This window comes from Zootoca vivipara, chromosome 1, assembly GCF_965207765.1.
Source record: "Zootoca vivipara chromosome 1, rZooViv2.hap1.1, whole genome shotgun sequence".
Classification (NCBI taxonomy): Eukaryota; Metazoa; Chordata; class Lepidosauria; order Squamata; family Lacertidae; genus Zootoca; species Zootoca vivipara.
Genome location: NC_142582.1, coordinates 57232156 through 57259581, shown reverse-complemented (window position 1 = coordinate 57259581; position 27426 = coordinate 57232156). Strand labels below are relative to the sequence as shown.

Sequence of the window (27426 nt, the reverse complement as noted above, 5' to 3'; positions counted from 1 at the left end):
TCAGTATGGTGAGGAAACGCATCAGTCTCCTCACACATGATTCTGCCTATCCACTCAGATTGTTTGGAGACAACTTTTCCACATCATCAGAAGTGCAGCTGGTTGGGATGTGAAGGAATTTCTGCAGTGGTGTCCAGCCTGTGAAAGTCCCTGACCCAGAAGATCTGTTGGCTCCATCCTTAATAGAGTTTATAAACCAGGTGAAAATGTTTTTATTCCAGCACCCCTATGGCTTAGTTAAGCGTTTATGCTGCCCCTGACTTATTGGAAAGTTTTGTTCTGCTATCTCATGTACTTTTTTTAAAAAAAAAGCCAAACACCTTTACTATTACAGTGGTACCTCTAGATGCGGACACGATCTGTTCCGGGTGTCGTTTGCACCCCAAAAAGTCCACAACTAGCGCGGCGCTTCTGCGCAGAGCGCGATAGAACACTTCTGCACATGTGCAAAGCACACAGAATGCTTCTGCGCATGTTCAAAGCGCGCAGAATGCTTCTGGGTTTGCCACGTTCGCAAGCCGAAAAGACGCAACATGAACCTAACGCAACATGAGGTATGACTGTATTATTGCTTTCTGATCTTGCTTATCCAGACTGCTTTCTCTGACCTTCCATTACTCAAACCTGACCTATGCTTGACCAGGCTCTGCTTCTTGGATATGGAATGGGTGCAGGCACCTTCTAGCTTAACCTTCAAACATTTGCTGAAACCTTTTCTTTGCTGCCAGGCTTATGCAGATAATTGATGAAAAACATTTTCCTTAATAGTCAGCTGGTGATCTACTTCCATTTTATGTAGTTTTTATTGTGTTACAATTATTATGAGCCACTTTGATATTTACAGAAAATTGCAGTTTACAAATATGTTTACAAATAAATAAATGTTCAAGTGGACTCTGTTCCTAACACAAATCCCCACTAGGCTAGATATCTGTTTCTCAGCTGAGACCCTTACCTAGGGAAAAACAAGAACTAAGACAAGCAATGAAAGGTTCCTCAAAATTTGTAGTCCTTGGAAGTATTTAGTCCAGCACCTTCTATGTCTCAGTCCTTGCTGTCAGATGAATAATTTGAACTCAGGTTGCTGCTTCTGCCAAATTCTTTTAACAAAGACATAGCAGGTGAATTGCATGGCTAAGCATGACCTGAGGTTGGCTCAACAAGTGTCATAGCCCCGTCTCTTCCTTTTGAAGAGCAGGGCAGGCACAAGCCTTAGCATGGCAAATGATAGGTGGCTCTGTTCTGGGCAAGCAAACGGACAAGTGAGCTCAGGCTATGAGCCCACTTTGCATTTGGTTTTACACACTTTCTAAGTTATGTTTATTTAACACTAACTGAAAGATACTCACTTTATAAGGATAATCTATTTTAATTGCTTCTTCAGCCATTGTCCAGTTTGCATCAGCCAAAAATCTATCAAGTTTCAGCATTGCAAATGCATTGGCTTCCATTTGTCTGATTCGCTGAACAGCGTTATGCATTGCCATACGTTTTGGAAGAGTAATATTACAAAGGCCTATAGAAACAGAAAAGTAATTCAATGGTCATAGTAAGATTTACAAGAGAGCAGCAAAGGTCTATGACAGCAGACTTGGACATTTTTATTTGAAGGGTGGGGTATATACATAAAGACATAACGACAATTTCAGGAAAAGCATATGGATAATGGCAGAGGTATTCTTCATAAGGTCTTACCAAAGGCCATGACAGGCAATTTGCCACTTTAATGAGGAAAGGTGTAGTTGCCCATGAAACCACATGCATGGCAAACTGTCCCTGTGCATCTATAGAATAGCACTGGAACACATGATGCTCTCTCACATGCACTTTCAGTTCTAAAGATCTTTAACACTAGAAAGGACAAAAGCCCCAGTGCTGTTTCACATTAAGAAGTGCTATGGAGGATAGTGTGAAACTCTTATCATTTATAGCCTTCATCTAATTTGATTCATGAGTGCTTGAGCTATGCTGCAAGTCTGAGGTTGCATCATTCCAAAAGAGAACATATACCTACAATTGAAAGCAACTCTCACAAAGGTACAGTTGCCTCTGTACCTTTGATTTAGAGATCCAGATTACTGAGCAGAAAATCATGTTCCCCCACAGACATGCATTTGCTAGAAGTATCGTGTAGGAAACATACTATTCTGATTCACATATCTTGCAGGTGAACTATCAAATTCTTTAGGATGTATCCATGTTATTGATAGAATTAATTTGGTCTTATCTTTAAGTTAATACTATAAACTTATTCAGTGAAGTAGTTATGGACACTTCTGAAAGCTAATGTGTGTTGGATGCTGGAGAGTCACATGAACTGTACTTCAATATTGGAAGTCTAAACTTTTGCCAACTACAGAACACTGAATTTTAGATTTATCCTATCAACAAAATAGATCTCATAGTCCAGTATAATATTCAAACTCTGCAATGGAGAGAAAAACAGAAACTAAACCTGTCCATCATTTTCATTAGCAATAACTAAGGATACAAGATAAATACAAGAACTGCTCCAGTTATGTACCCAATCTCCAAGTAGCAAGAGACTCCAGGGGTTCCAGCGCTTACCCAGGGTTCGGCTTCCTTGGAATTAAGGTCAATGGAGGCTGTGTTGCCTTTAAGATATATGGTTTTGTTTACACATACAGTATAAACAACCTAAGCTTAGGATGGATGGGCTCACAGCAGTAACATCTCAACAGATCTTGCTTCCCCATTAGAATTCTATGGAAGCCCCAAACCACAGCTCTTGGGTCCAGCACAGAGCACACATGCTGCTGTTTCTCCAACTTCCAGCTTCAGCCCAAACTCTCACACAGCCTCCTGCCCCCCCCCCAAACCTATTGTTCTCCATCCTAGGATGGCATGGCATCCAGTCAGTTGAGGTGGGGGAAGTGTCACCTGTTTATCTCTATGGCAAAAGAATGCATCCCTCATTCTGATGATGGGGTGCTTAGCTGAGTAGCAAAGGCAATTACCATGTCAAAGGGCCTGGTTACAGGTAGGTAGCCGTGTTGGTCTGGGTCGAAGTAAAATAAAAAAATTCCTTCAGTAGCACCTTAAAGACCAACTAAGTTTTTGTTTTGGTATGAGCTATCTGAAGAAGTGTGCATGCACACGAAAGCTCATACCAAAACAAAAACTTAGTTGGTCTTTAAGGTGCTACTGAAGGAATTTTTTTATTTTACAAAGGGCCTGGTATGACTGATTCATCAAGTTTCCTCATATAGATTCTAGCCTCATATATACAGGATCACGGGTTTTGAAGGAACCCACAGGTATCATCCAGAATGCCCCCTCCCAACCCTATAACAATATTATCGTGATTTCAGTCAAAATGTCTGATAAGATAAACTGGATGCAGAGTACGCACTTTCCCTCTCTCCCAATCTACCAATTTCTTTTGCCTCCTTCCTTCCCATTCTTTCTTTTCCTTCCCTCATACTCAGCCAGCCACTGTCCATTTTCTCTTTTTTATTTTTCTCCCCTCCAAATTAGCATTTAACCAACTAGTGCTCCCACTCATGCCTATACACATGTGGACAGACACCTGGTGCTGACATTGATACAGCAAAGAGACTACAGCATGGCTGGGGAATAGAACCCTACCTCATCAGGGCTCCCAGTTGTGAGGAAGGCTGAAAGACTGTGCATCTGAACATGCTTACAAGCCCCCTTCTCAGCATCCAAGAGGGCCAGGGATGGAATGGGCATGTTCAGTGAGCACAAGGAAATTGGGAGTGGGGTCAACATGCAGAAAACTGGTCTTCCTATCCCGTTTAAATCATTTTTTTAAAAAAAATGCTTAAATAGGGTTGAAGTTGAAGTATGAATAAAGCACATTAATTTTTATTTTAATAAAGAAAGGAAGAAATGTTGAGATTATTACCTAGTGTTGTAACCAGACTTCTCACAGTAGTAGAATTAATCATCAAGGTCAACATAGATGCGGTTCCTGAATGCAGTAATAACTGAAACACAAAAGATTTGAGCAATTAGCATCTCTATCATAACTAGTAAAAGCAGCAATATAACATTACATTTTATAGCATTTTATAATACTTTAGTCTGCTTTGGGAGTTCAGCACAGAACAATGGAAAGAAGCCGGAACTACACATTACAATATCACCTAATATGGCAAAAACCTGATGGCAGGAAAGTCAGCTGTTGCACTGGGGTCAAAATAGTGTAAGCACCAGGGGGGGGGGGTGCTCTATCCCAATGCTACTCTTTGGATATGACCCTGCCGGAGCATTGTCATCGCAATACACTGCCACTGATACCTATCCTGCAGAGTCGGTTCAGAAGGATATCGTGATCAATGGTATTGAAGACTGCCAAGAGATCAACCAGAATTAGCAGAGTCGCATTCCCTACCTATAAAAGTCATCCATAAGGTCAGTAAGGCTCATTCAGTCCCAAATCCAGGCCTGAACCCAGACTGTCAAAGATTAGATATTTAGTCTCATTCAGGATTGTCTGCAGTTGTTCTGCCAGAACAGTCTCAGTCACTTTCCCAAGAAAGGAAGTATAGTGGTACCTTGGTTTACAACCATAATCTGTTCTGGAGATCCGGTTGTAAACCAAAATAGGTTGTAACCCAAGGTGCTCTTTCGCCAATGGGGCCTCCCAAAAAATGGGTTGTTATCCAAAAAAAGGGACACGCACCTCCGGGTTTGACATGGTTGTAATCCAAAGCGGTTGCAAACCAAGATACCACTGTATTTGCAATTGAGCAAAACTTGCCACAACCCATTCAGTCCAGGGCTGACCTTTTCAATAGCAGTCATTCTACTGCCTGCAGAATGGTCAAGCACTGACCCCACATACCACTTTTCCACTGCAAATTGCACTCTCCCACTTGGCAGAGAAGTAATGCCTACTGGAATTTTAAGTACCTTTGGAATCTATTTTGTTCTTTTAAAAATGCTTACGGTATTTTTACTTATATTTTTTTCTCTGTTTAAAAGTTCCAGCCATTGCATCTGATTTGGTTTCAGAGCCCAGACTTCAAGCCCATGCAGAACCATGAAGCTTAATGTGTGGCACTGAACATTTCTTACCATAACCACTCTGACAGAGTTATTGAAAGAAAAAGCAAATCATCTATATCAGCCCTAAACAACTCAGGAAAAGAGCAGGATACAAAAGTATGATGAGACCCTACAAATGTTTAATCAGAAGTAAGCTGACTGCGTTCAATGCATCTTAATGTTCTCAGCTTACAGTGAGGCAATACTACAGCTTGAACTTCCAGAATATATTTTAAGGTGTTCTATCTGACATTTGTCAAATATGATCTACAGCAGCTGTTGTCAAACTTTCTACTTTTAGGGACCACTTGAGAGGGCTGGAAAATACCGAGGCCCTTCAATAACAAAATAGTGGTGGGTGCAAGGCAGACCAAGTCACAAAATGTCAACGCGGGGGCGAAGCAGTCACAAAATGATGACATGAGATTTCATGATCTACAGGTTATGTTTTGTGCACTTCAGAGCACCTATCCCCCTCCCTAGCAGTAAAAATGCAAGTAATAGTAAATGAAATGATTCACAAGTTGCTGGCCTTTCATGACAGCCCAAATCAGCTGCCTCAGGAGGCCTCACTATACATAGTGGTTGGGCACCCTATACCCATTTTAAAGGATGGTTTTGATTTAAAGCACAACACTGGGGATTCCATCCCAGTTTTTCTGTATTGGGCATTGCAGGAGTGGGCAACCTTTTTGCTCCCAAGGGCCAATGCACTCAGGGGCCATGTGCCATTGGGCACGTCTGGACACACTTGGTGTATCACACACACATATTCACTCACTCATTCTCTCTCACACACATCACCTTGGTTTCCTTGGCCGGGGGTGGGGCAGCACCAACCCTGTTCTAACGAAGCAGCATAGCTGTCAAGTTTTCCCTTTTCTCGTGAGGAAGCCTATTCAACATAAGGGAATTTCCCTTTTTTTAAAAAGGGAGAACTTGACAGCTATGCCAGAGATCAAGTGCTGGAACACAATACCTATTTCAGTCCCACTACCTCCTTATTTTTCAAAAATGGTATGTTTACTGTGTGTTAATTTTATTTTATTGTTAGGTAACTGGGAGGTTTGATGTTAGGCAAAAAAGGAAGGTAAGTACAGTACTTTTCATGCTCAACTTTTTGATTGCAAGGAGGCACTTAACCTGCCATGTAAAATATATATGTATATTAGGAAAGTCACAAAAGGCACTGTTGTGGACAGACAAAGTTGTATCAAATCCAGTGATGCCAGAAGCACATCATTGTACTCCTTCAATCACATTCCAGATACTAACCATTTCTACAGGCACACTAACTGTGCTAAGGGGACTTTCCTAACAAGAAAATACTGAGTTTTAAGTTCTAGAAAGTTAGATTTTGCAACAGGCCACAAACTGCAAGGGGGAAATGGAAAGAATATTACGCAATCTTTCAGCATGCTTAGGGAATCTCAGGCCCAGGGGTTGAATGCGCCCCTCCTACTCGGTTCTCAAGACTAGGGCATACCCTTTTGTCAGGCCACACTCCTCATGGACCCTGCTCTTCACCCTCAAGAGCTTTCGCCAACCCCTGCAAATCTGTGGTTTCCCACAGGCATTTAAGGGTTTCCCACCCGCATCTGGGTGGTCACTATGGGAACAAGATGCTGGACCAGATGAGTCACTGACCTGATCCAGCAGGCCTTTCTTATGTTCAAGTGACTGGCTAAAATGTGTCCTTGAACTGTGAAAATGCCTTTTGCTCATCTAGATGGAGGATAGAGGTGCATGTGTGTGCAGAAACATCTGATTTTTGTCTGGCATGTAGGTAAGAGTACAAAGGGAAGAGTCATATCTATTGCTCAGCCCACTTTCATCTCTGCCCCTACCTACCATAGACATGCAAACCCTAGAAGATTGTACCGGTACTTTAGGCTGAAAAATGTTCCCGACTGCTGTGTTAAAGACAGATTAGCAATTATATGTATTAGATGTTAATCTCTTTTCAATGCAAACAATTGCATGTTTCTTTCTTTGGAAATTTCAGAATTATACTTTCTGTAATATATTGTGCATACCTTTAATGGAAAAATTAATGGCATACCTACATTCCCAATATCTGTACAAGTACATAAACTGAAAATATGGCTTCAGAAATAAACACATCTTTCTATATAGATTTTCAAGCAGGCTTCTAGTACAAATTAATGCTTTCCAAAAATAATGATCTTACTTTGGTCGGAAACTCATTTGAAGATTTCCTTTCTGTTTGGCTAATTCCAAGAGCCATGTTCAAAGTGAAGGTGCCCCTCATTCCGCTCCAAATCAAAACAGCTCCCCAACGCCAATTAAATCCATAGCCAAGACGACTCAAAAAGGGGCTCAACACAAAAACAACCAAAGCCCTAAATAAAATAAAAATAAATGCAAAAATGCATTTAAATCTTAAAACACTATGTTAACAAACTAAGCAAACATTTAAGAAAGCATACCCTGGTTAAACAACAGATCATGGGCTTAGCCAAGGGGGTACAGGTTTCCCCCCCCCCCAGCTAATGGTAGCATGGCTTAAACTACCAGAACTACATGAGGAACTACATGCTTCAAATTGTGTGCCATAAGGAGCTGATTCCATCTGACTGTTTTTTCACTATACTCTTAAGAAGATGAAGGTGTCCAGCATTCTATACAGTATTTACATATTTTTTCTAAAAATTGCTTTGCAACTAAACGGCAGTACTGGTACACTCTCGTCTAAAATCATCCTGAATTATTTGGGGTAAGCACCAGTAATCTCTGATATCAGAGAACACACCTATAGTTAACCTATAGTTGGCTCTGTACACAATTCTAGAATGCTAGACAACGCTAGCAACAAAAAAACCTTCAGTATGTTCAGAAAGTTGCTTAATTAGTTTAAATAGTAAAATAGATTTTCCAGCTTAAATCTGACCTATTTTAACAGGTTCCACATTATTCTAAGCCTATTTTAAACCTATTAAAATAAAAATACCGGTAACACAAATTCTGGGAGTTACATTTCAAGGTGTGTGGGGATTCATCTCTTTAACTTCACAACAGGGGTAATAGGGAATGAATAATTAAGTCGTAAAAGCATGGCATATATATATATATATATATATATATATATATATATATATATATATATGGCTTCTTTATGGTCCAGCTCTCACTTCCATACATCACTATGGTTTTCCCAGTAGTGATGTATGGAAGTGAGAGCTGGACCATAAAGAAGGCTGATCGCCGAAGAATTGATGCTTTTGAATTATGGTGCTGGAGGAGACTCTTGAGAGTCCCATGGACTGCAAGAAGATCAAACCTATCCATTTTGAAGGAAATCAGCCCTGGGTGCTCACTGGAAGGACAGATCCTGAAGCTGAGGCTCCAATACTTTGGCCACCTCATGAGAAGAGAAGACTCCCTGGAAAAGAGCCTGATGCTGGGAAAGATTGAGGGCACTAGGAGAAGGGGATGAGATGGTTGGACAGTGTTCTCGAAGCTACGAACATGAGTTTGACGAAACTGCGGGAGGCAGTGGAAGACAGGCGTGCCTGGCGTGCTATGGTCCATGGGGTCATGAAGAGTCGGACACGACTAAACGACTAAACAACAAGAGCATGGCTAAAACTGGTGTCAATTTTCAACTATCACCTTCTGGAACAAAAAGCGTTGAGCCTAACTATTAACATATGCTCAGGCAAAAAAAACCCCAGCAATATAGTGGGGCAAGTGCATATCCCTCTTTTAACTTACAAAGGTACGCAAAGAGAACTTCAGGTGTCTGCTCCTGCTGCAGCTGGGCTGTCCCTTCCCCTAGCATAGGGCCATTTAACAGTAATTCCCTAAGAGAAGGAATCCAGGAGATAGGGAAGCACAGAGACAGAAAATGAGATGCTCCTGCTCCTACTTCATTTGAAATGTGTGGTTTGTTTTAAATGTGCAATGTAACCATTGCATTTTATAAATGTTACGAACTGCTTTGAGTACTCTAGTCAAAAAGTAAGATACAAACCTACTAAAAACCAAAATGCATAAATAAATATGAAGTCCTCCTTTGTACTGATTGGGTAACTGTAATAATTTCAGGAAACTGCAAATTTTAAATCTTGTTTTCAGCTTGGAAATACGTCAATTTGCACAGAAGCTATGAATTACCATGGCAATAAAGTCAAAGCACAGAAATGTTTTTCACAAAGGGAATAAATTTAGTTTTCAGAAATCAGATTCCAGCCTCCACTACATCTAATTCATATAAAATTGTCTACTTCAAAATTACTTTACATTAAGAAATCTCTTAAAGATTTCACTCAACATCCAAAAAACCGAAGCCTATCACTCAACAAACCAAAAAGCCTATCACTCAACATCCAAAAAACCAAAGTGCTGCACCAACAAGTACAAAATAACCCCTCTGCAGCGCCACAAATCCAACTCAGTGGTGTAACGTTGGAAAATGTTGATCACTTCTCCTACCTAGGCAGCTACCTTTCCACAAGGGCCAACATTGATGCTGAAATCCAGCATCACCTGAGCTCTGCGAGTGCGGCTTTCTCCCGATTGAAGTGCAGGGAAACCAAAGTGCTTGTTTACAAAACTATTGTACCACCAACCTTACTATATGCTTGTGAAATATGGACCACTTATAAACGCCATCTCCAACTCCACGAAAGATTCCATCAACGGTGTCTCCGAAAAATTTTACACATCACTTGGGAAGACAGGCGAACTAATATCAGTGTACTGGAAGAAGCAAAGATCACCAGTGTTGAAGCAATGATTCTTCAACATCAACTTCGTTGGACTGGTCATGCTGTGCGGATGCCTGATGATCGTCTTCCAAAGCAACTACTCTATTCCTAACTTAAAAATGGAAAGCGCAATGCTGGTGGTCAACAAAAGAGGTTTAAAGACTGTCTCAAGGCAACTCTTAAAAAATGTAGTATAAACACTGACAACTGAGAAACACTGGCCTGCGAGTGCTCCAGTTGGAGAACAGCCTTTACCAATAGTGTCATGGGCTTTGAAGAAACTCGATCTCAGGATGCAAGGGAGAAACATGCTAAGAGGAAGGCATGCTTGGCAAATCCACACCGTGATCAACTCCTGTCTGGAAACCAATGTCCCCACTGTGGAAGGGCGTGTGGATCCAGAACTGGCCTTCACAGACACTTATGGACCCATTGTTAAAACCGTGTTTATGGAAGACAATCTTACTCGGCTACGAGTGATCGCCAAAGAAGAGAAGAAGACATTAAGAAACTCTTTGCCAATGTTTAGTTCCCAATATTTTCACTTCAACAGTATTCAGCAACACACATTACTTGTTTCATTAATGTCCTAATCAACAAATATTGGGCCCCAAAATAGTGTATAGGGGCTCTCACCCTCTAACCTCCAAGCATTACTCATAAGGCTAGCAGTTTGACAAATGCCACAATTTTACAAAAAGTTATTTAAACAGCCAAACTTTATATTCCTCAGGAAGCAAGGAAGCAAAGCCTCTTGGGCCACCTTAAGATAATTTTCATTCATCCAATGCTTGTCCTCTAAAATCTCTGGGAGGCAGATGGGCAAGTGGTCAAGCAGGTGGGACTCAGTGCAAAGTCTTGTACATACAATATACACAAGATCTAGACCAGGCATCCCCAAACTGCGGCCCTCCAGATGTTTTGGCCTGCAACTCCCATGATCCCTAGCTAAGAAGACCAGTGGCCAGGAAAGATGGGAATTGTAGTCCAAAACATCTGGAGGACCGAAGTTTGGGGATGCCTGATATAGACAGACATGTAAGCATTACTTACTAGTGGCTGTCCTCTAGTGCGTAATGCCTAAAGCTTAGTAGCTGCCAAAGTTAGTATCTGGTAGCAACAGCAGCAATAGCAGGGGAGGTGTGCTTCTGTGTTTCTTGTTCACCTTCTCCTTCACTACTGCTTGGAATGCCACTATAGTAGCATCCTTTAGGCCAGGGCATATGAATGTCAATCGGACACTTGATATCCCAAAGGTATAAGACCCTCAGAGAAAAACACATTTCCCACCGTCTGTAGCCAAAGCAGTGTTCAAAGCACCAGGAAAAGAGGGAAGCTATTATTTTTTAATGTATATCCCAAACCTTCCTCCAAAGGGGCTCCAGGTGGCAAGGATGAGAATCCCTCCTTGCTGCTACAATCACAGAAGTAGGAGCAACCAGGTGGTCTGGTAGAAGGAGCTCTTCACAAAGCAGATTGCAATCCAAACTGTTGGAAGCGTGATGATGGCCTGGTTTGGAATAGGTTTCGAATAAAAGTGTTTTTTCAAAACTATGCCAAATTCATACTGCAAGCTGGGTATTAAGTTCAGAGGCACCAATACTAGAAGTTCTGGTAAGTATAAGGATCTATTTATGTTCTTCATTGGCTACCATGCAGTTGCTTGTGAGAGCATGTGTGCCTTGGACTTAAGAATTTTGGAAAATAATACATAATCTACTAATTCTAACAGGACCATCCTATAGATGCCTAAAAAGTAAGTCCTAGTGAATTCAGTGTAGCTTACTCCCAGTTAAATGCATTTGGACTGCAGTCTGAAGAATATTAACTGAATGAGCTCTGTGCATTGGCAGAAAACATTGATACAATAAGGAATATTAAACAATTCTTACCTTGTAAGATTTAACGAAAGGTAGACTATAATAATATAAAACATATCATGAGAACGAAAATGTGGAAATGCCTTCTGAGCCAACACAATTCCCGTTATAACGAATATCATAATGTGGGCCAAAAAGGTCAACATTGACCAGAACCTGTTTTTAAAAGAATGTGTTAAACCATGCTAAGGGGGTGGGGGCTAACTATTAGCAAAGCTATAAGTTTTTATGGTATATAAAGTACAAAAGCATTCTCCCCTCACCCCAACCTCAAAATCAGTTTCAAAGCATTTTAACACAGTGAATATTTGGTCAAACATAATTTTTTAGATTATATTTTAGATTAGAATTCCACAAAACAAGTTGAAACTAGAGATAGGCAAAACACCCACACACAGTTTCCTAGCAGGTAACATGAGATTTGTAGTTTGCTCTACCTCCCAAACTCAGCTGAGAGCCTGAGGAAATGCAATCCAATACTCAACAGGAAATGGCCAATGAACATGGGATTTGTATTTTTACTATCTACTATTTGAACTCAGAAGGGAAAGGAAACTACAGATTCTTTGCCTGTATATTTATGTATATTAATGAGTAGTTCAGTAGCTAAAATATAAGGTATTAGACTTGATATAAACGTGTACAGGTTATTAGCATTTTCACCCCTCCCACCGTGAGAATTAGGTGATCTGATTATAATTGAGAAAGGGGGCAGTGACTCTTTCTTTAAAAGGGAGTCTGTCTCTGAGTTCTCTGTCTGCAGTCAGGGCATGGTTTTTTCCTCTGTGCTGAAAGACAAGATGACTGAGTGGCTGAGTGAGGATTTGTAACACTCACACAGCCTGTAAATATCTGTAAATATGCTGTAAAGGTAAAGGTAAAGGGACCCCTGACCATTAGGTCCAGTCGTGACCGACTCTGGGGTTGCGCGCTCATCTCGCATTATTGGCCGAGGGAGCCGGCGTATAGCTTCCAGGTCATGTGGCCAGCATGACAAAGCCGCTTCTGGCAAACCAGAGCAGCACATGGAAACGCCGTTTACCTTCCCGCTGTAGCGGTTCCTATTTATCTACTTGCATTTTGACGTGCTTTCGAACTGCTAGGTTGGCAGAAAATATGCTGTAGCTTGAAGAAATAAATAAAATGAGGATAAAACCTCTACTGCCGCATCCATTGTTTATTGAAGTTGGAGTTGGTGCTCACAATGGCTAATTGTGGGTCCATGGTTTCTGAATTAAGCTGAGAAGGTGTTCCAGTCGTCCTGCTAGCCCGGTCAGGGTAGAAAAGGGACCCAAGACGTGGACAGACCCTGGCTTAAATTCACACAGGTTCCTTTTGCAATAAAATTGGTTACAATTTGATCTAAGTGTTTACCAGTTGGGGCTGTTGAGTCTGGCCATATATCAGTCATAGAACATAGACTTTCAGAAGGGTAAACCTACAAGTCTTAATCACAATGTAACTCACAGGCTCTTAATGCAGAATACACAATGTGCATTTATAATATTATTCTATATTACTGTAGTGATAACATTTTAAAATCAAATGTTCACATTGCAAAAGACAAAAAAGACTAATGGTACAGTTCAAATCCAATTTTATGTCCCCCAGGGTTGCATTTCCTTCTTTAAACTACTAAATGCTGATGACAGATCTCCTGCTTCATGTCTAGATGCATCTTCAAATCATTGAAAGATCTGACAGGAAATGTTACTTCTGTATTAATAAACCAGTCAGTTGTCACTCAACCAACCACCATGCTTTATTTATACTACATTTTTAAAAATCTTATTCAAAGCCAAAAAATAATTTATTAATCAATTATTTCTTGTAGCAGTTCGAAAGCACGTCAAAGTGCAAGTAGATAAATAGGTACCACTCTGGTGGGAAGGTAAATGGCATTTCCGTGCGCTGCTCTGGTTCGCCAGAAGCGGCTTTGTCATGCTGGCCACATGACCTGGAAGCTGTACGCCGGCTCCCTCGGCCAATAACGCGAGATGAGCACCGCAACCCCAGAGTCGGTCATGACTCGACCTAATTGTCAGGGGTCCTTTTACCTTTTATCTCTTGTCACTATTTCAAGTCTACCAGTGCTTAAGTACCATTTGTCACTGAGAATCTGGTTTACAATAGGAATTTTATGCACTGAATACTTAAAGTGCTTCTACAAGGCACTTTTAAATCTTCTACAAGGACTTCAATCCTATTAGTTCACATTCCTTACACAATTTGTAAATAGGATACATTTAGCTACCACATAAATCAAAATGGTTCAAACTGAATCTTAAAGATAAACACTAACTTATGAGCACTTACTTAAAAAGAAATATATCCAATCCTGGACTAAAGCTTACAGTATCTAAAAGAAGGCCCAAAATACAAATAGCAATAACTCCAGACATTCCAAGCCATTCAGCTAAGGATAGAAAAACATAGGGAAATGTTATTTTTTAAAAAACACTATTATTTAGTTTTATTAACGATTAAGCACAACTGTTTCAAATGCATTGCATTTGACAAGGATTTTTAACTTACCGATGAAGAAAATAATGTATGCCATTGAGAAGCTTAGAATTATTTCAATTACTCCATCATTGAAAATACGTTGCAACCAATAACTAACTAATCTTGAAGTAAAAAATCCCAAAGCAGTGCTTGCAAAAAATTTCAAAATCAACTTTATAAAAATTTCTTTAACTGTAAAAGGTAAAAAGAAAATAGTTATTTACAATCTGCTTTCCAATAGTTAATTTAAAGATAATTATAACTAATGATGTTATAATGTTATAATGATAATTATAACTAACTGATTGAACCCTGAAGCCTCTTCTTCATTGGAACCCAGAAAAACAGTTTGCTTACATGCAACTCTTGGTGTTTTTTTTTAACAGTCATCTATGCAGTCACACATATTAGGTCTGTGCATGCACAGAATCTATTCCGGAAACTTATAATTATACACTTCTTTTTTCATATAAATCTATATATAAATAATTATGATTTTATATTTTAGACAAGAAAAAAAGAGCAAAATGCAATAGAAGTGGTAAATTTTAAAACCCCCAATCATAATCCCATACAATCTATCTGAGAGACTGAATATTCCAGCTGAAAATGTTAACAGCTTTCAAATTAATTGTTTGTCCCGTTCATAGATCCTGTGCAAGTCCAGCCTTGGGAATTTCCTTGAAAAGGAGAAACCAGTGTTTGGACCAGTTTCAGGAATTCTAAGTCTTTGCATATTGTGTTGGTGGACCTCTGTTATGCTCCGGTTGATATATATGTGTAAAACTAATAAAATCACACTAATTTGGAATGAAAGTATGTTTTTACTTGACTTCTAATGACTGACTTTGAGCTTTTGTGTCAGTTTCTCTATCAATACTAGGTACTACACTTTATAGTTATAGTTACTGTACTCCATTGTAGTCCCTTCCAAATATATTCTCTGCTTAGATGTTTTTTTTAAAGCAGTGCTGCCATCAGAAGGCATCCAATCAAGGTCTTACTGCATGACCACATTCTTTAGCACCGCCAATTCTAGGGTCTATATTAATTTTTGTTCAATGACTTTATTTCCCCCCCCCCCAGGGAGATACCTTCCCCCAAATCAACAATTATGGCGGAAACCACCATATACGGTGGTAAGTGCAAAGGTCCTTACAGCCCCTCCAGCAAGAAGCCAATGCATTGGTGCACATGTATAACTTTAATGGAGGAGCCTTACTCAGTGAGAAGTAGAAGCTGGAACTACCGGTATCACTTCTGCAGGTAAGCCTTTTACTCAGCTCGTCCTAACATGCATCATCTTCTCTGTAATCCTTACCTCCCTGACTGATATCAACTTTACATTGATAATGATAATGATAATTATTATTATGATTTATACCCCGCCCATCTGGCTGGGTTTCCCCAGCCACTCTGGGCGGTTTCCAACAAAATATTAAAATACAATGATCTATTAAACATTAAAAGCTTCCCTAAACAGGGCTGCCTTCAGATGTCTTCTAAAAGTCTGGTAGTTGTTTTTCTCTTTGACATCTGGTGGGAGGGCGTTCCACAGGGCGGGTGCCACTACCGATACAGGAGAGAGTCCATCCCCACTGCTAGACTGACAGCAATAGTCTCATATTTGGAACATGTACTGTCTGTCCCTGACCCTCTAAAGCGCCTTAAATAAAATCTTATCCTTCTTTTAGGTCTTTCCTAAGCAGGGTATTAACTTCAAAATGTAAGTCAGCTTTCAAAACAATAGCAACACCTCCATATTTAGTAAAACTTGAGACAACAAACTGACTCCCAAAGTACTTAGTTTTCAACAAAATACCCTATATCCCAGCTTGATGTATTTTATTTCTTCCCTCAGTAGTACTCTCTTTTACCATATCCTTCAACCATTTGTGTTGCTCTATCTGCTGCTATCTAGCCACATCCTGGGAAGTTATGGTAGATCCAAGGCTTCCCCCAATCTGCACAACACCTACGGTACCCCTTTTTTCACCTTACCATCCACAGAACACCACCTGAGGAACCCGCTAGTGACATGCCTGTGCCTGTCATGTTTCTTTTTCAGCTTGTATGCCCTAGATCTCAACAGTTAAAAATAAGGCTTGTGACATAATATGGATTGTATTTTTACGAAATAAAAAAAATACAGAACATAATATACTTACTCAATTCATGGTGAGTTTCATTGGCAAGATCCCTATATAACTCAAAAATTATTACTGTTGTAGCATCATTAAACAAAGACTCGCCTTTTATTAAGTTGACAACTATTTTTGAAAGCCCTGGGAAAAAAAGGGGAGGGAGGATAACAAAGTGAACAAGATTTTAAAAATTCCTCCCAGTAGCACCTTAGAGACCAACTAAGTTTGTCATTGGTATGAGCTTTCGTGTGCATGCACACTTTTTCAGATATACTGAAACAGAAGTCACCAGACCCTTATATATTGTGAGAGGGTGGGGAGGGGTATTACTCAGAAGGGGTGGTGGGAATGGGTGATTGGTTCTTTTTGTTGTTGTTGTTCTTAAGTGGAAAGATACTATAACAAGACCCATTAAGAAATGGGGGAATCAAAATCACATGATTAAGATATGCTTGTTTTTAGTGCATATATTTTTCTCAAACAATTATTTTCTCCATGCAATTCCCATTAGCATTTCAGCATTAAGTCTGCCTATAACATGCAGCCATTCTAAAGCTCTAAAGCAGTTCCCATCATCCTTCCACTGAAAAACCTTGCAGAGATGGTGGCTATGAAGTAGAACTGGATAATAAAGGTGGAATGCAAAGCTTTAAGCCATTTACAATAGCACTTTAATTCAGCAGCTTCACAAAAATAGATTCCCCAGGCAAATAATATGCAGCAGTAGTGCTCATCAGCTGTTCAAGAGGCAGAAGCTTGATTTTGTTTCCTCCCATGTTTCCTGTTTCTCCAAGAGTGAATATATTTAAATCATGACAGTTTAAATCCACCAGGAACAACTTTACTTCTTAAAGTTCTTAAACAGTGCAAATCTGAAAGCTAAATTTTAAATTACAGCAAAAAAGTGTATTATTTACATTGTTGTTTTACTTATAACCAGGTCTTGCATCTCTTTGTTGCACAATGTAAACTTTGCATTCTTTTTTAATCGAGAGAAAGAATTGCCTTAACATACTCCCATATAAAACCATTTTGTGAGATTTTATTATGAAAATAAAAGAACCTGCAAACTAGATGATTTTGTCTTCTCTTCTTTCCAATATTCCTCCCTTCTGCTTCACTTTATGCTAAAAATTATATTTCAAGTGAAACAAAATACCATGGTACCCGTTCCCAAACTTAATCCGTTCCAGGAGTCCGTTCGACTCCTGAAACTGTTCGAAAACCAAGGTGCAGCTTCCGTTTGGCTGCAAGAGCCTCCTGCAATCAAGCAGAAGTAATGCTTGAGTTGGATGTTCGGCTTCTGAAAAATATTTGCAAACCGGAACACTTACTTCCGGGTTTGCGGCGTTTGGGAGTCAATTTGTTTGGCAACTAAGCCATTCAAGAACCAAGGTATTACTGTACCTTAAAAATATGAGCAGGCTCTGTCTGCCTTCAGATTATCCTACAAACCAAACTTTGGAACACTGGTAATGATCAGGTATAAGCCTTTCACTCGTGCAATCCCTTTTATTATTCCTGTATAAGGAGAGGTGTGCCAAATCAGACTAAAGGTCTATTTAGTCCAACATCCTACTCTCGCAGTGGACAAACGCATGCCTATGGGAAGCATGCAAATCCATGCAAGGCACTATGCCAGGCTTCCTTAACCTCGGACCTCCTGATGTTTTGTCCTACAACTCCCATGATCCCTAGCTAGCAGGACCAGTGGTCAGGGGTGGTGGGAACTGTAGTCTCAAAACATCTGGAGGGCCGAGGTTGAGGAAGCATGCACTATGCTATACAACGAATCCCATCCCAGCAACAGTTATTTGGAGGTAGCATGCTTACAACAGTGGAGAAGACTCCAATCATAATTTGCAACCAATCACTGATTCAGGTTTCTGCAAAACAATTGTCCAAATGGGAATGGAAGCTTCTCAAGTCTTCCCTGCACACACAAAGGTAAGGAGCAGGGAAGAGAAGGGAGAGCACAAATCACTCACATGACAAACCATAGTTTGCTGTTATATTCAAATCAAACCTGATTCCATTAGGGGATAATATCTTAGATGAATCCCCTAAGATGCTTGAAACTGTATCCTCAGTCAAAAATGAATGTATATTTAATGTTATGATGACACAATTCACAACTCAACATCAGTTCCATAAATACAAAGCTACATAGCTGGTTGTTCATCCTCTTCCAAGTACTGGTTTTTGTACGGATCATATGGAAGGGAAAATATCATTCTATTTTTCTTTCTTGCCAGCTTTCAAGCCTCTGCCACTTCAACCCCTCTCCTTTTAACCCAAATGTTGAAACATCATTGCAAAACGTACATTAGCTCACCACCATCCCACTTGTCAGTCAACCCCACTTCTTTCTCTGAGACAGCATTCTACAACTAATTGTTCTATTTTCAAATTGTTGCATTTTATTTCCTCAAATAAAACCTTTTCCCTGCAAATACTCTGGTGTCATCTTTGTTGCTCCCCTGCTGAATACTTTACAAGGGAGAAACAGTTTTTCAGATATGAGGAAACCTGAGCAAGCACGGTTAACAATGTACTGCCACATGAATGTACAGTATACACATTTGAAAGAGTTCACTCAGGACAGCCAAAATGACTTTTAACTCTAGCCTCAATAATTCTAATTTTATTTAATGTGTGTAGGGGGGGGGTATCTTTCTGCTCATGTCCCTAAACTGTCCATATCACTTCACATTTGTTTGTTACATACAGTTAATTATCAATTAAATAAGCTCTGTGAAGCTAAATTGTAGACAGTACACTCCACGTTCAAGTATTATAATGAATTCAGCTTATCAGAAAAATCAATGTAAATACCTACCAATGTTTCTTACAGAAGTCACAGAAAGGATAGGGTCTGTTGTGCTAAGAATTATTCCAAATAGCATGCTATCATCCCACGACCAATCATACTTATTAATTTTAAAAGTTAACCATCCAAGGAAAGCACAGTTCATCAAAAATCCAGGAACCGCAAGAATTAACACCTGCAACAACAACATATGTGTGTGTGTATCAATCATTTGCAAAATAAAATTACATTAAACTCAGGTGGATAAGGCTGGAGATTTAATGACACAGTGTTATATATGACATGGCAGTCAATCAGCTCACATGAATACATGAATTAAATGTAAAAAAGGTACTTGTAGGGTGATATCCAACTAAGTTATACTTGGGTTGTTGGTGCCTTTCATTTTTTCACTGCAAATTATGCACGGACATACATCCAACACACATTTAATGCCCATGATTTCCCCCAAAGAATCCTGAGAATTATAGTTTCCCATTCCCAGAGCTACAGTTCCCAGTATCCTTAGCAAACTACAGTTCCCAGGATTGCTTGGGGGAAGTCAAATGCTTTAAATATGAATTGGATGTGCTTTAAACAAAACTATTTTCCTGGAAAATATTACATTGGGGTTTGATTGGACACATTTGTATGTAATATGCAACTATATCCTTATTTTGTCTGTTGTCTTTGTCCACGGAGTTTTCTTGGCAGGGATACTGGAGTGGCTTTCCATGGGGTCACGAAGAGTCGGACACGACTAAACGACTAAACAACAACAACAATCCTTATTTTGAAGTCTGAAGATCAAGATCTATGGGGAGGCCAGACTGATTAAAACTCACACAGGAGAAAGAACATATGTGAAATCTCGTTTGATACTTATCTCAGCAGCTGGGGGAAAATCGGATGAAAGAGGAAAACATCTTTGTGATTGTAGGGGAAAGATCGGGACTATTATAGACTTTGAGTGACGATTTGGACTTTAGAAAAAGACGACAGTGGGCAGCTGCGAGGAATCCCCAATTTCTTGAAGCATGGGAACCCCGAAAATTTTAGATGATTTGGCATAACATTCGGTCTTATTGATATGTATTTGTATAATTTGAAATAATGGATGTGATATAATTGTTTTTAATTGGAAAATTAATAAAAATATATTATTAAAAAAATATATTTTGAAGTCTGAAGACAGTAAATTTCTAAACAGAAAATTGTATATGTCTTACCTGCCAAAATGATTTTCGAAATATATAAAAATCCATCTCAAATGCAGCTGCAAATATTATAACTGGTGTAAACAAATGAAGGAAAAGTATAGGATCTATACCTGCAATGTCCTTCACAAAAGGAAACTGGCAACACAAAATGAGTACAAGGAATTGTTAATTGTGAATACTTTTATATTATTTTACATATTTCTTCCCCACCCAAGCACATGATCAGAGGGAGTGGAGAAAGAGAACCTAGACTTCTTCTGTACAAGGAGGACAGAAAAGGAGGAGGCAGTGGCATAGGAAGGGAGGTATGGGCCGCCCCGGGTGTCATCACTGAGGGGGGTGACAAAAAAATAACTCCCGCACGCCCCTACCTATGCCACTGCAGGAGCACTCTCCCCTCGAACGATTTCCAGAAACCAGAAGCATTGCTGCCTCCAACTTTGCAGGCAGAGCACAACCCTTATGGCTAGAAGCCTTCGACAGCGCTCTCCTCCATGAATTTGCCTAAGCTGCCTCCTCCTCTCTGTCTTCCTTGCCTGCTTGCTTTGGCACAGTAAGTCTCCGCGAGGGAAAGCCGCTTCCCTCTGCAGGAACTTGGAGAGTCCCAGCACGGCCAGCCGAGCAGAGAGCAAGGCTACCCCCTGGAGGCCAGGAGGGGATCTTCCTGCAAGGTTTTAGCTGTCTAGGTGGTTTTCCAAGGCTTGATTGGGTTGAAATGGGCTAAGGCTGGTTGGGACAGGTTTCCACGAGGGCTGCTTTTCTGGTATTGTCGGGGTGTGTGTGGGAGTGAGTTAATACTTTTTGCTGGGTCTGGGTTGCTCTGGGCTTTATGACTGCATGGTGGAAGCCGCCTTTGGAGGCTCGTTGCCCTAAAAAGCGACTTTTGAATCTCTGCAATAAGCCAGAAACCCACCATCCAGCCTAATTTCTTCCCCTCTCCATAAGCGGGCTACATTCCTCTTGCCACCATCAGCATACGTCCAGCCATAGTCCAGTCACTGGCTCCTATGGTAGGGAGCAAGAGCAATGGGAGGAGGGCTTGGGGAATTGAGGGGGAAGAGTTTGGAGATCCACACTTAGGTGAGCATGAAGGCAGAGGCGTAGCTAGGTGAGGCAGGGGGGGGGCAATGGACGTCACACCGCAGGGCCTGCAGCATGCCTGAGCCACTCGTCTCTCCTGAGGGGGAGGTGGTGGGTGGACTGCCTGCATGATCCGTGCTGCTTTTTTGAGCAGCACGGGGCTTGCGTCTGCCCACCGCCTCAGCTGAGGAGGAGGCTGCGGAGAGGCTCCACGCAGCACACCCTACCTTGGCTTGCTCCGCCCCATGGGCGGCTTGCTCCGTCCCCAGCCGAAGGGTGCGTGCGCCGCCCCGGGCACCCGAGCGGCTAGCCATGCCACTGGGAGGAGGGCCTCCTAAAATCTAGAGTCGAATCCCGTGTCAGATGGGAAGCTGGGTGTCTGAAACTTTACCCTTGCCTTGTGCAGTAGCTTTTAGTGCCCTCTGATGAAACAATCTACACATTGATTTCTACAGAAACAATGATGTTTGAAACATTTTTAAAATGATGAGTCCTTGGCTCAAGTTGGAATTGGGCTTGGCATACCATGCTCTTTCCTTAAAATATATGCAAAAAGCCTGTTTCTTCCAAGCTCATTTCCAAATTTCAGATCTCTCCCCAAACCCTCTCCCCTGAAAACCCATATATCTTGCTCTGCCACTTCTTTCAGTAGCAAACTCTTTTCAATCTGGATGTTCTCCAAGCTGAATGGCTTTGAAGTGGCAGAACCCACTGGCTCATCTTCAAGAAAGCAACTTGAAGAGGGGTCCACAAATCCACCTTGCCTACAGACACCTCAAAATGCTAAACTGGCAACAGCAACTACTGTTATCCTAGTAATGTGGAGACAATTTGCATAAACACCTAGTGTCAGAGACATACAGGGAGAGCAGAGATGGAATTGAATTTCCTCTCTCCTTCTGCCTCCTCCTCAACCTTCTGTGTCTTCAACTAAACTTTGTTTACAAAATATCAGTAAACTCTATTTCCTTAGTAGTTATTGAAATGGAGGAAATTATTAGTTCTCCATTACCTGAGGATAAAAATGGGGTACTGTTCCAATGCCAGTTCCTACTAAACATATAATTACCAGAATAGGAATTTTTACTTCTTTAATAATAGTTCGTAACACAGCTGAGGGGAAAAATATATTACAAATGTAATCAATACTACTGTTACATAATTTCAAGAATGTCAGTAAATAACTATAGTTTTATTAATTCAATGTTTCTTTATAAAAATGTTTATCAACATTTCTATAAATAAAATGAAAAATATCAGCTGTACACAACAAAATTTACAAAAGGATAAAATAGTATCAAACACAACACTGAACAATCATAAAAATTACTGACTTATCTTAAATGTTTAAACTACTGAATAGGCCTGACATAAAGAAAGTCTTCATCAAAATCCTATCACTAAAATTACAATTAAATTAGAGATTTATAAAATCTTAGTGTCTCTGTTGTGTTTTATAAATTTGCTAGTTGTTTTGAGGACACTTGTTGAAAAATAGGATATAAATTGATAGAATATATATATATATATATATATATATATATATATAGTATTAAAATAAAGATATATTTGATAACATTTGTATCTAATCTCGTCTAGTAATTAAAGGTTTTGGAGGTAAAAACAGTTTGGGTCTTTTAGAGTTCAGATACTGCTTTGGAACAAATATTGCCTGCCCATGCACTTGTTTCTATGCCCCCACCCCCCGTGTCTGAAAACCAATGGATTTATCAATAAATACAGTATTATAAAGACAATATGTCTGGAGGACTTTTGTCTTCTGTAAAAGCTGTCCTGAACTTTATCAAACTCTAGAAAGAGGAGAATATTTCACAATAACATTAAAGTAATTGCATAACAGATTTATACTAGAGATGATAGCTGTATACCTTGTCAGATTTTTTTAAAAAATGTATATTGCTTCTTAAAGAAATATAGAAACTTTTTGGGGAAGTAATATGCCTGTAGTTATTTTATTTTTATAATTCTGTACAATTATAATATTCAGAGTATGATCTATCCAGGAAAAGCATTTTTATCCCATTGATTTCCGTGGGAGGTAAACACTTCTTAAATCACCTATTGAAATTAATGGGACTTGAAGTGTTTAAATTGGGCTGAATCATGACCATATTTATATTCTAATGTAATTCTGTATAATTATATAAACCTGTTTGTTATGGACTACCATTAAGGCAATAAGCCATTGTTTGATGTATAAGGTTACAGTTATAAATTGCACGTAAAATATTACTAAGAGACATTTTTGTTAATTATATTGCACAAAGGGATGTGTCATAATGCCATATTTATTGAATTGCTTTCTTCTTTGTGACTGAATTCTACTATAAAGATTAAAGTAATGGATAAATCATAATTTGGGTCACTTCTATAGAGGAAAGAGAATTTCTCTATTTATTGCAATGCAACAAACTCATTTTTAAAGGAATAGTATTTAGTTGTAACTATTTTCGCCATTAAAATACAGTTTAAGAAATAGTGTATTAGATGCTAAAAGATCCCATTCATTCACCCATTCTAAACCTCTGAAATAAAGAGTATATGCAAATAATAGTTTGGCTCTCATATAAATGCAAAGTACTAATTCAATAATGAGACTCTTATTACATCCTGAGTCATGAGTAGCATTTAAGGGCTTTCTATGCAGCTGAAGATATTTCAACTGAGTTATTATGATGATGCTTTCAAACACAGAACACAATATTCTCTGTAATATGGCAAGAACGTTTAAAAGCAGTTAGTCTTCTTCAGATGGCTTGGCATTCAAATTCTCAGTAACTGGATGGATTACCTGATATGATACGGCAAAAGTATCTAAAAATGTGTGACTATTAAGGGAATTGTGTTTAATCAAGTTCATATGAATAACCTTAGTTCCTTCATTCATACTTCTGAGTATAAATGGCATTATTGTTTATGTTTAATATTTTTAAAGTGAATAGTTATAATAGGTTGATGGCCTGGGGCACTTAATTATTTTAATTACTAGCTAACTGCCATCTTTTAATTTTTTAGTACACTGCTATTATTTTTACTTATTATATAAATTTATAAACCACTTCACAGCCTGAAATAATTGAAGCAATGTTGGCGGTTTGAATCCCTGTGACGGGGTGAGCTCCCGTTGCTTGGTCCCAGCTCCTGCCAACCTAGCAGTTCGAAAGCACGTCAAAGTGCAAGTAGATAAATAGGAACCGCTACAGCGGGAAGGTAAACGGCGTTTCCATGTGCTGCTCTGGTTTGCCAGAAGTGGCTTTGTCATGCTGGCCACATGACCTGGAAGCTATACGCCGGCTCCCTCGGCCAATAATGCGAGATGAGCGCGCAACCCCAGAGTCGGTCACGACTGGACCTAATGGTCAGGGGTCCCTTTACCTTTACCTTTACACTATAAAAATAAGACTCAAAACTATGTGGAAAACCTCTAAAAATTATGAAACAATATCTAACGATATACAATTAGCATTCCATAAGTTGAGGTTAATTTTCTTATATAAATCCAGAATCATTTAGAGAAATTTATGGTTGACTATCTAACTCACATCAGAGATGTAACTGCTCTCACTACCGGATAAAGCAACAAGCATCACCTCTGTATTTGCTTCTTGGAACCATCCAGCCAAGGTGGCCAGAGATGGTCTCTCTCATAACCTCTGTTTTGCAAGGCCACCCAAGACTGCTCAAGCAGGTAATATGTAACTAGCTAAATTATATGTACTTTAGTGGTTTTATTTGTAAATCTCCGATTGCTGCCTCCAATTTTCTCAATTTCCCCAAATAAATTTGTTTATGCTTTGACATTTGACTTCATTGGTTTTAAAAACGCAATTCTAGGGAAATCTTTGCTATGTGTTAAGACTGCATGGATGTCCAGGTACCATTTGTGTCCTTAGGATATTTCACAAGATTTGTTAAGTTTTGTGTCATCAAGGCTTTGGAGGAGTAAATAATACATCTCTGTATTTTTTAATATTTCTAGAACTGAGTTTAAGGGAAGCGGTCCTTGTCAGTAAGGCTTATAAATCCCCCAAATAATCAGAAAGTGTAGAGCAGACAAAGGGAACCTGTGACTCCCTGATGTTGTTGGATTCCCAATCCATCAGCCCCAGCCAGTATAGCTCATGTTCAGGGAATGAAGAGAGCTGTGGTCTGTATCTGGAAGGCAAGATATGTGGCCTAGTGCTTTCTTCAGGATGGGAACAGCATGTAGTAGCAGCCTATCCAAAGGAACCAACTTCAAGGGTCCAAGGGGTATTCAGCCCACTCAATAAAATATTGGAGGGCTGCCTCCCCCCAAAGTTGATGGGCAATGCTGTTCAAATGGTGTGCATGCACCATGTCATGTGATCAATTATGCAGGGCGGGGCTCACCTTCCCCCCAATATTTAATTCAAGTTTGTACCCATGAGGATATCAATTTATGGCACGGGAGCCTTACACAAAAATCAGTGAGAGGTCCCAGTACGGAAGATCACCTGCAGCTGGGCATTTTATGTAAAATATTTACTCCACTTTTCATTTTAGTAATCCCACAAGGTAGCTTGCGGTAATAACATAAGAGGAGACCTTCGGCTTCAGGTCAATGGCCCACCTGGGTCCAGTCAACTAGAATTAGGTCCCTATAAGCTCACAAGGCAGGACCTTCTGCTCTACATTTGTGTTTCCCTGCAGGTGTTATTCAGTGGGCCTCTGATTGCATTAAAGCAGCAGGAAAAGAAAATGCACCTTGTGGGGTTGTGCATTTCTGAACACCATGCCTCTCTCATTTAGGCGTCCAATTAAGCATCCAGGATAGCCAACATACAAACATTTAGCAATTCCAGCTAGCATTTACTAAATGTTATCCATGTGCTTGGCACTCCACAATACCAAGTTGTCGTATGTTATACGGTTGTTTTCTGAGTGTGTGTGTGTGGGGGGGGAGTATGCGTTTTCAGAAGCTCATCGTACAGACCCAACTTATCTGCTTCTTGCACTAGCGCGAGCTAATGACTCAGCATCAACTACCCCTACCTCCCAAGAGGAAGCTCAAAAAAACCACGAGCACCATCATCGGCCGCTTCTTCGCGATGATGTGGTAGCTGTCATAATATAAAAGGTTGTCCTCGTCAATGTAATCATGGTCGTGGGCTCCGCGCATCGAAATGTAGGTCCGGCGGCCGGGGACCGAGACGGGCATGCTGAGGTTTAAGTCGTCCCTCGGCTTCCACGAGGCCTCGGCCTCCGCGAAGTATGAGAAGACCATGGGCTTCTAGAAGGGAGCCGGAGCCCCGGAAAGAGGCCGCTGGGGCGCCGTCCACAAGATCTCTTTCGCGTGCGAAAAGTTTGCGTGTTCGCGATCGGCCTCGCCGCCTTCAAAAGTTGCGGGCGACAGGCTGAGCGCTCTCTTCTCCAACCCCGAAAGCGGCGAGCTCCGGCAGGCAAGCAGGCAAACGGCCGTTTCCGCTTCCCGGCGGCTTTCGTCCACAGACAGCGGTTGTCCGTTGGATTTCAAACTCCCCTCACGCCGGCTCCCCCGCCAGCACGTGCCTATGTCGTCAGGCAACTCGCGGGGAGAATTCGGCGGGCGAGGGCGCTGGTGGAGGGGGAAGGGAGGCGGAGGCTCCGCCCTCGTCATCATTATCATCGGCATCCCCTCAGACAACAACTTCCCTGTGGAGGGGGGGGGGGAACCAGGGAGAGCACCAAGAACACAGCATCCCGCCACTAGTCCTACTGAGCCTCACCCCCCTCTAGGCTGTGGAGTGTCACAGTCTAGAGCGAGGGAAATGGCACCCACAGCCAAGGAATGTCTTCAGCCAGCCCTAACCCTGTTGCTGCCTTTGAGGTGTAGGAGATTTGAGTCTATGCTGCCATTTGCCCTCTTCACCAAGCTTCTAGTGCGTGTAATTCAAAGTGCTCGCATGGGAAACACAGTTCAGGAACTAGCAATGTAATGTTGCATTGTGTACCTTTTTTAAAAAAATGTTTTTTTAAAAAAATTAGATTTGTATCCTACCCTTC

The 27426-nt window shown here is 40.5% G+C and overlaps 1 protein-coding gene across 1 annotated transcript in view; it reads right to left on the bottom strand.

The window, feature by feature from the left end:
- The window catches only part of LOC118076093 (solute carrier family 9 member C1-like), a 64759-nt gene extending 37949 nt beyond the window's left edge, over positions 1-26810 (bottom strand). The window contains exons 1-11 of the mRNA XM_060279533.2: positions 26437-26810; positions 22415-22515; positions 20332-20457; positions 19133-19298; positions 16318-16434; positions 14180-14341; positions 13961-14060; positions 11657-11800; positions 7226-7397; positions 3890-3971; positions 1350-1516 (exon numbers count right to left, since the gene is read on the bottom strand). Coding sequence (XP_060135516.2) covers positions 1350-1516; positions 3890-3971; positions 7226-7397; positions 11657-11800; positions 13961-14060; positions 14180-14341; positions 16318-16434; positions 19133-19298; positions 20332-20457; positions 22415-22515; positions 26437-26668 — 1569 coding nt within the window. The 5' untranslated portion in view covers positions 26669-26810. The remainder of the gene's footprint in view (positions 1-1349; positions 1517-3889; positions 3972-7225; positions 7398-11656; positions 11801-13960; positions 14061-14179; positions 14342-16317; positions 16435-19132; positions 19299-20331; positions 20458-22414; positions 22516-26436) is intronic.
- Between the last annotated feature and the right edge of the window lie 616 nt (positions 26811-27426).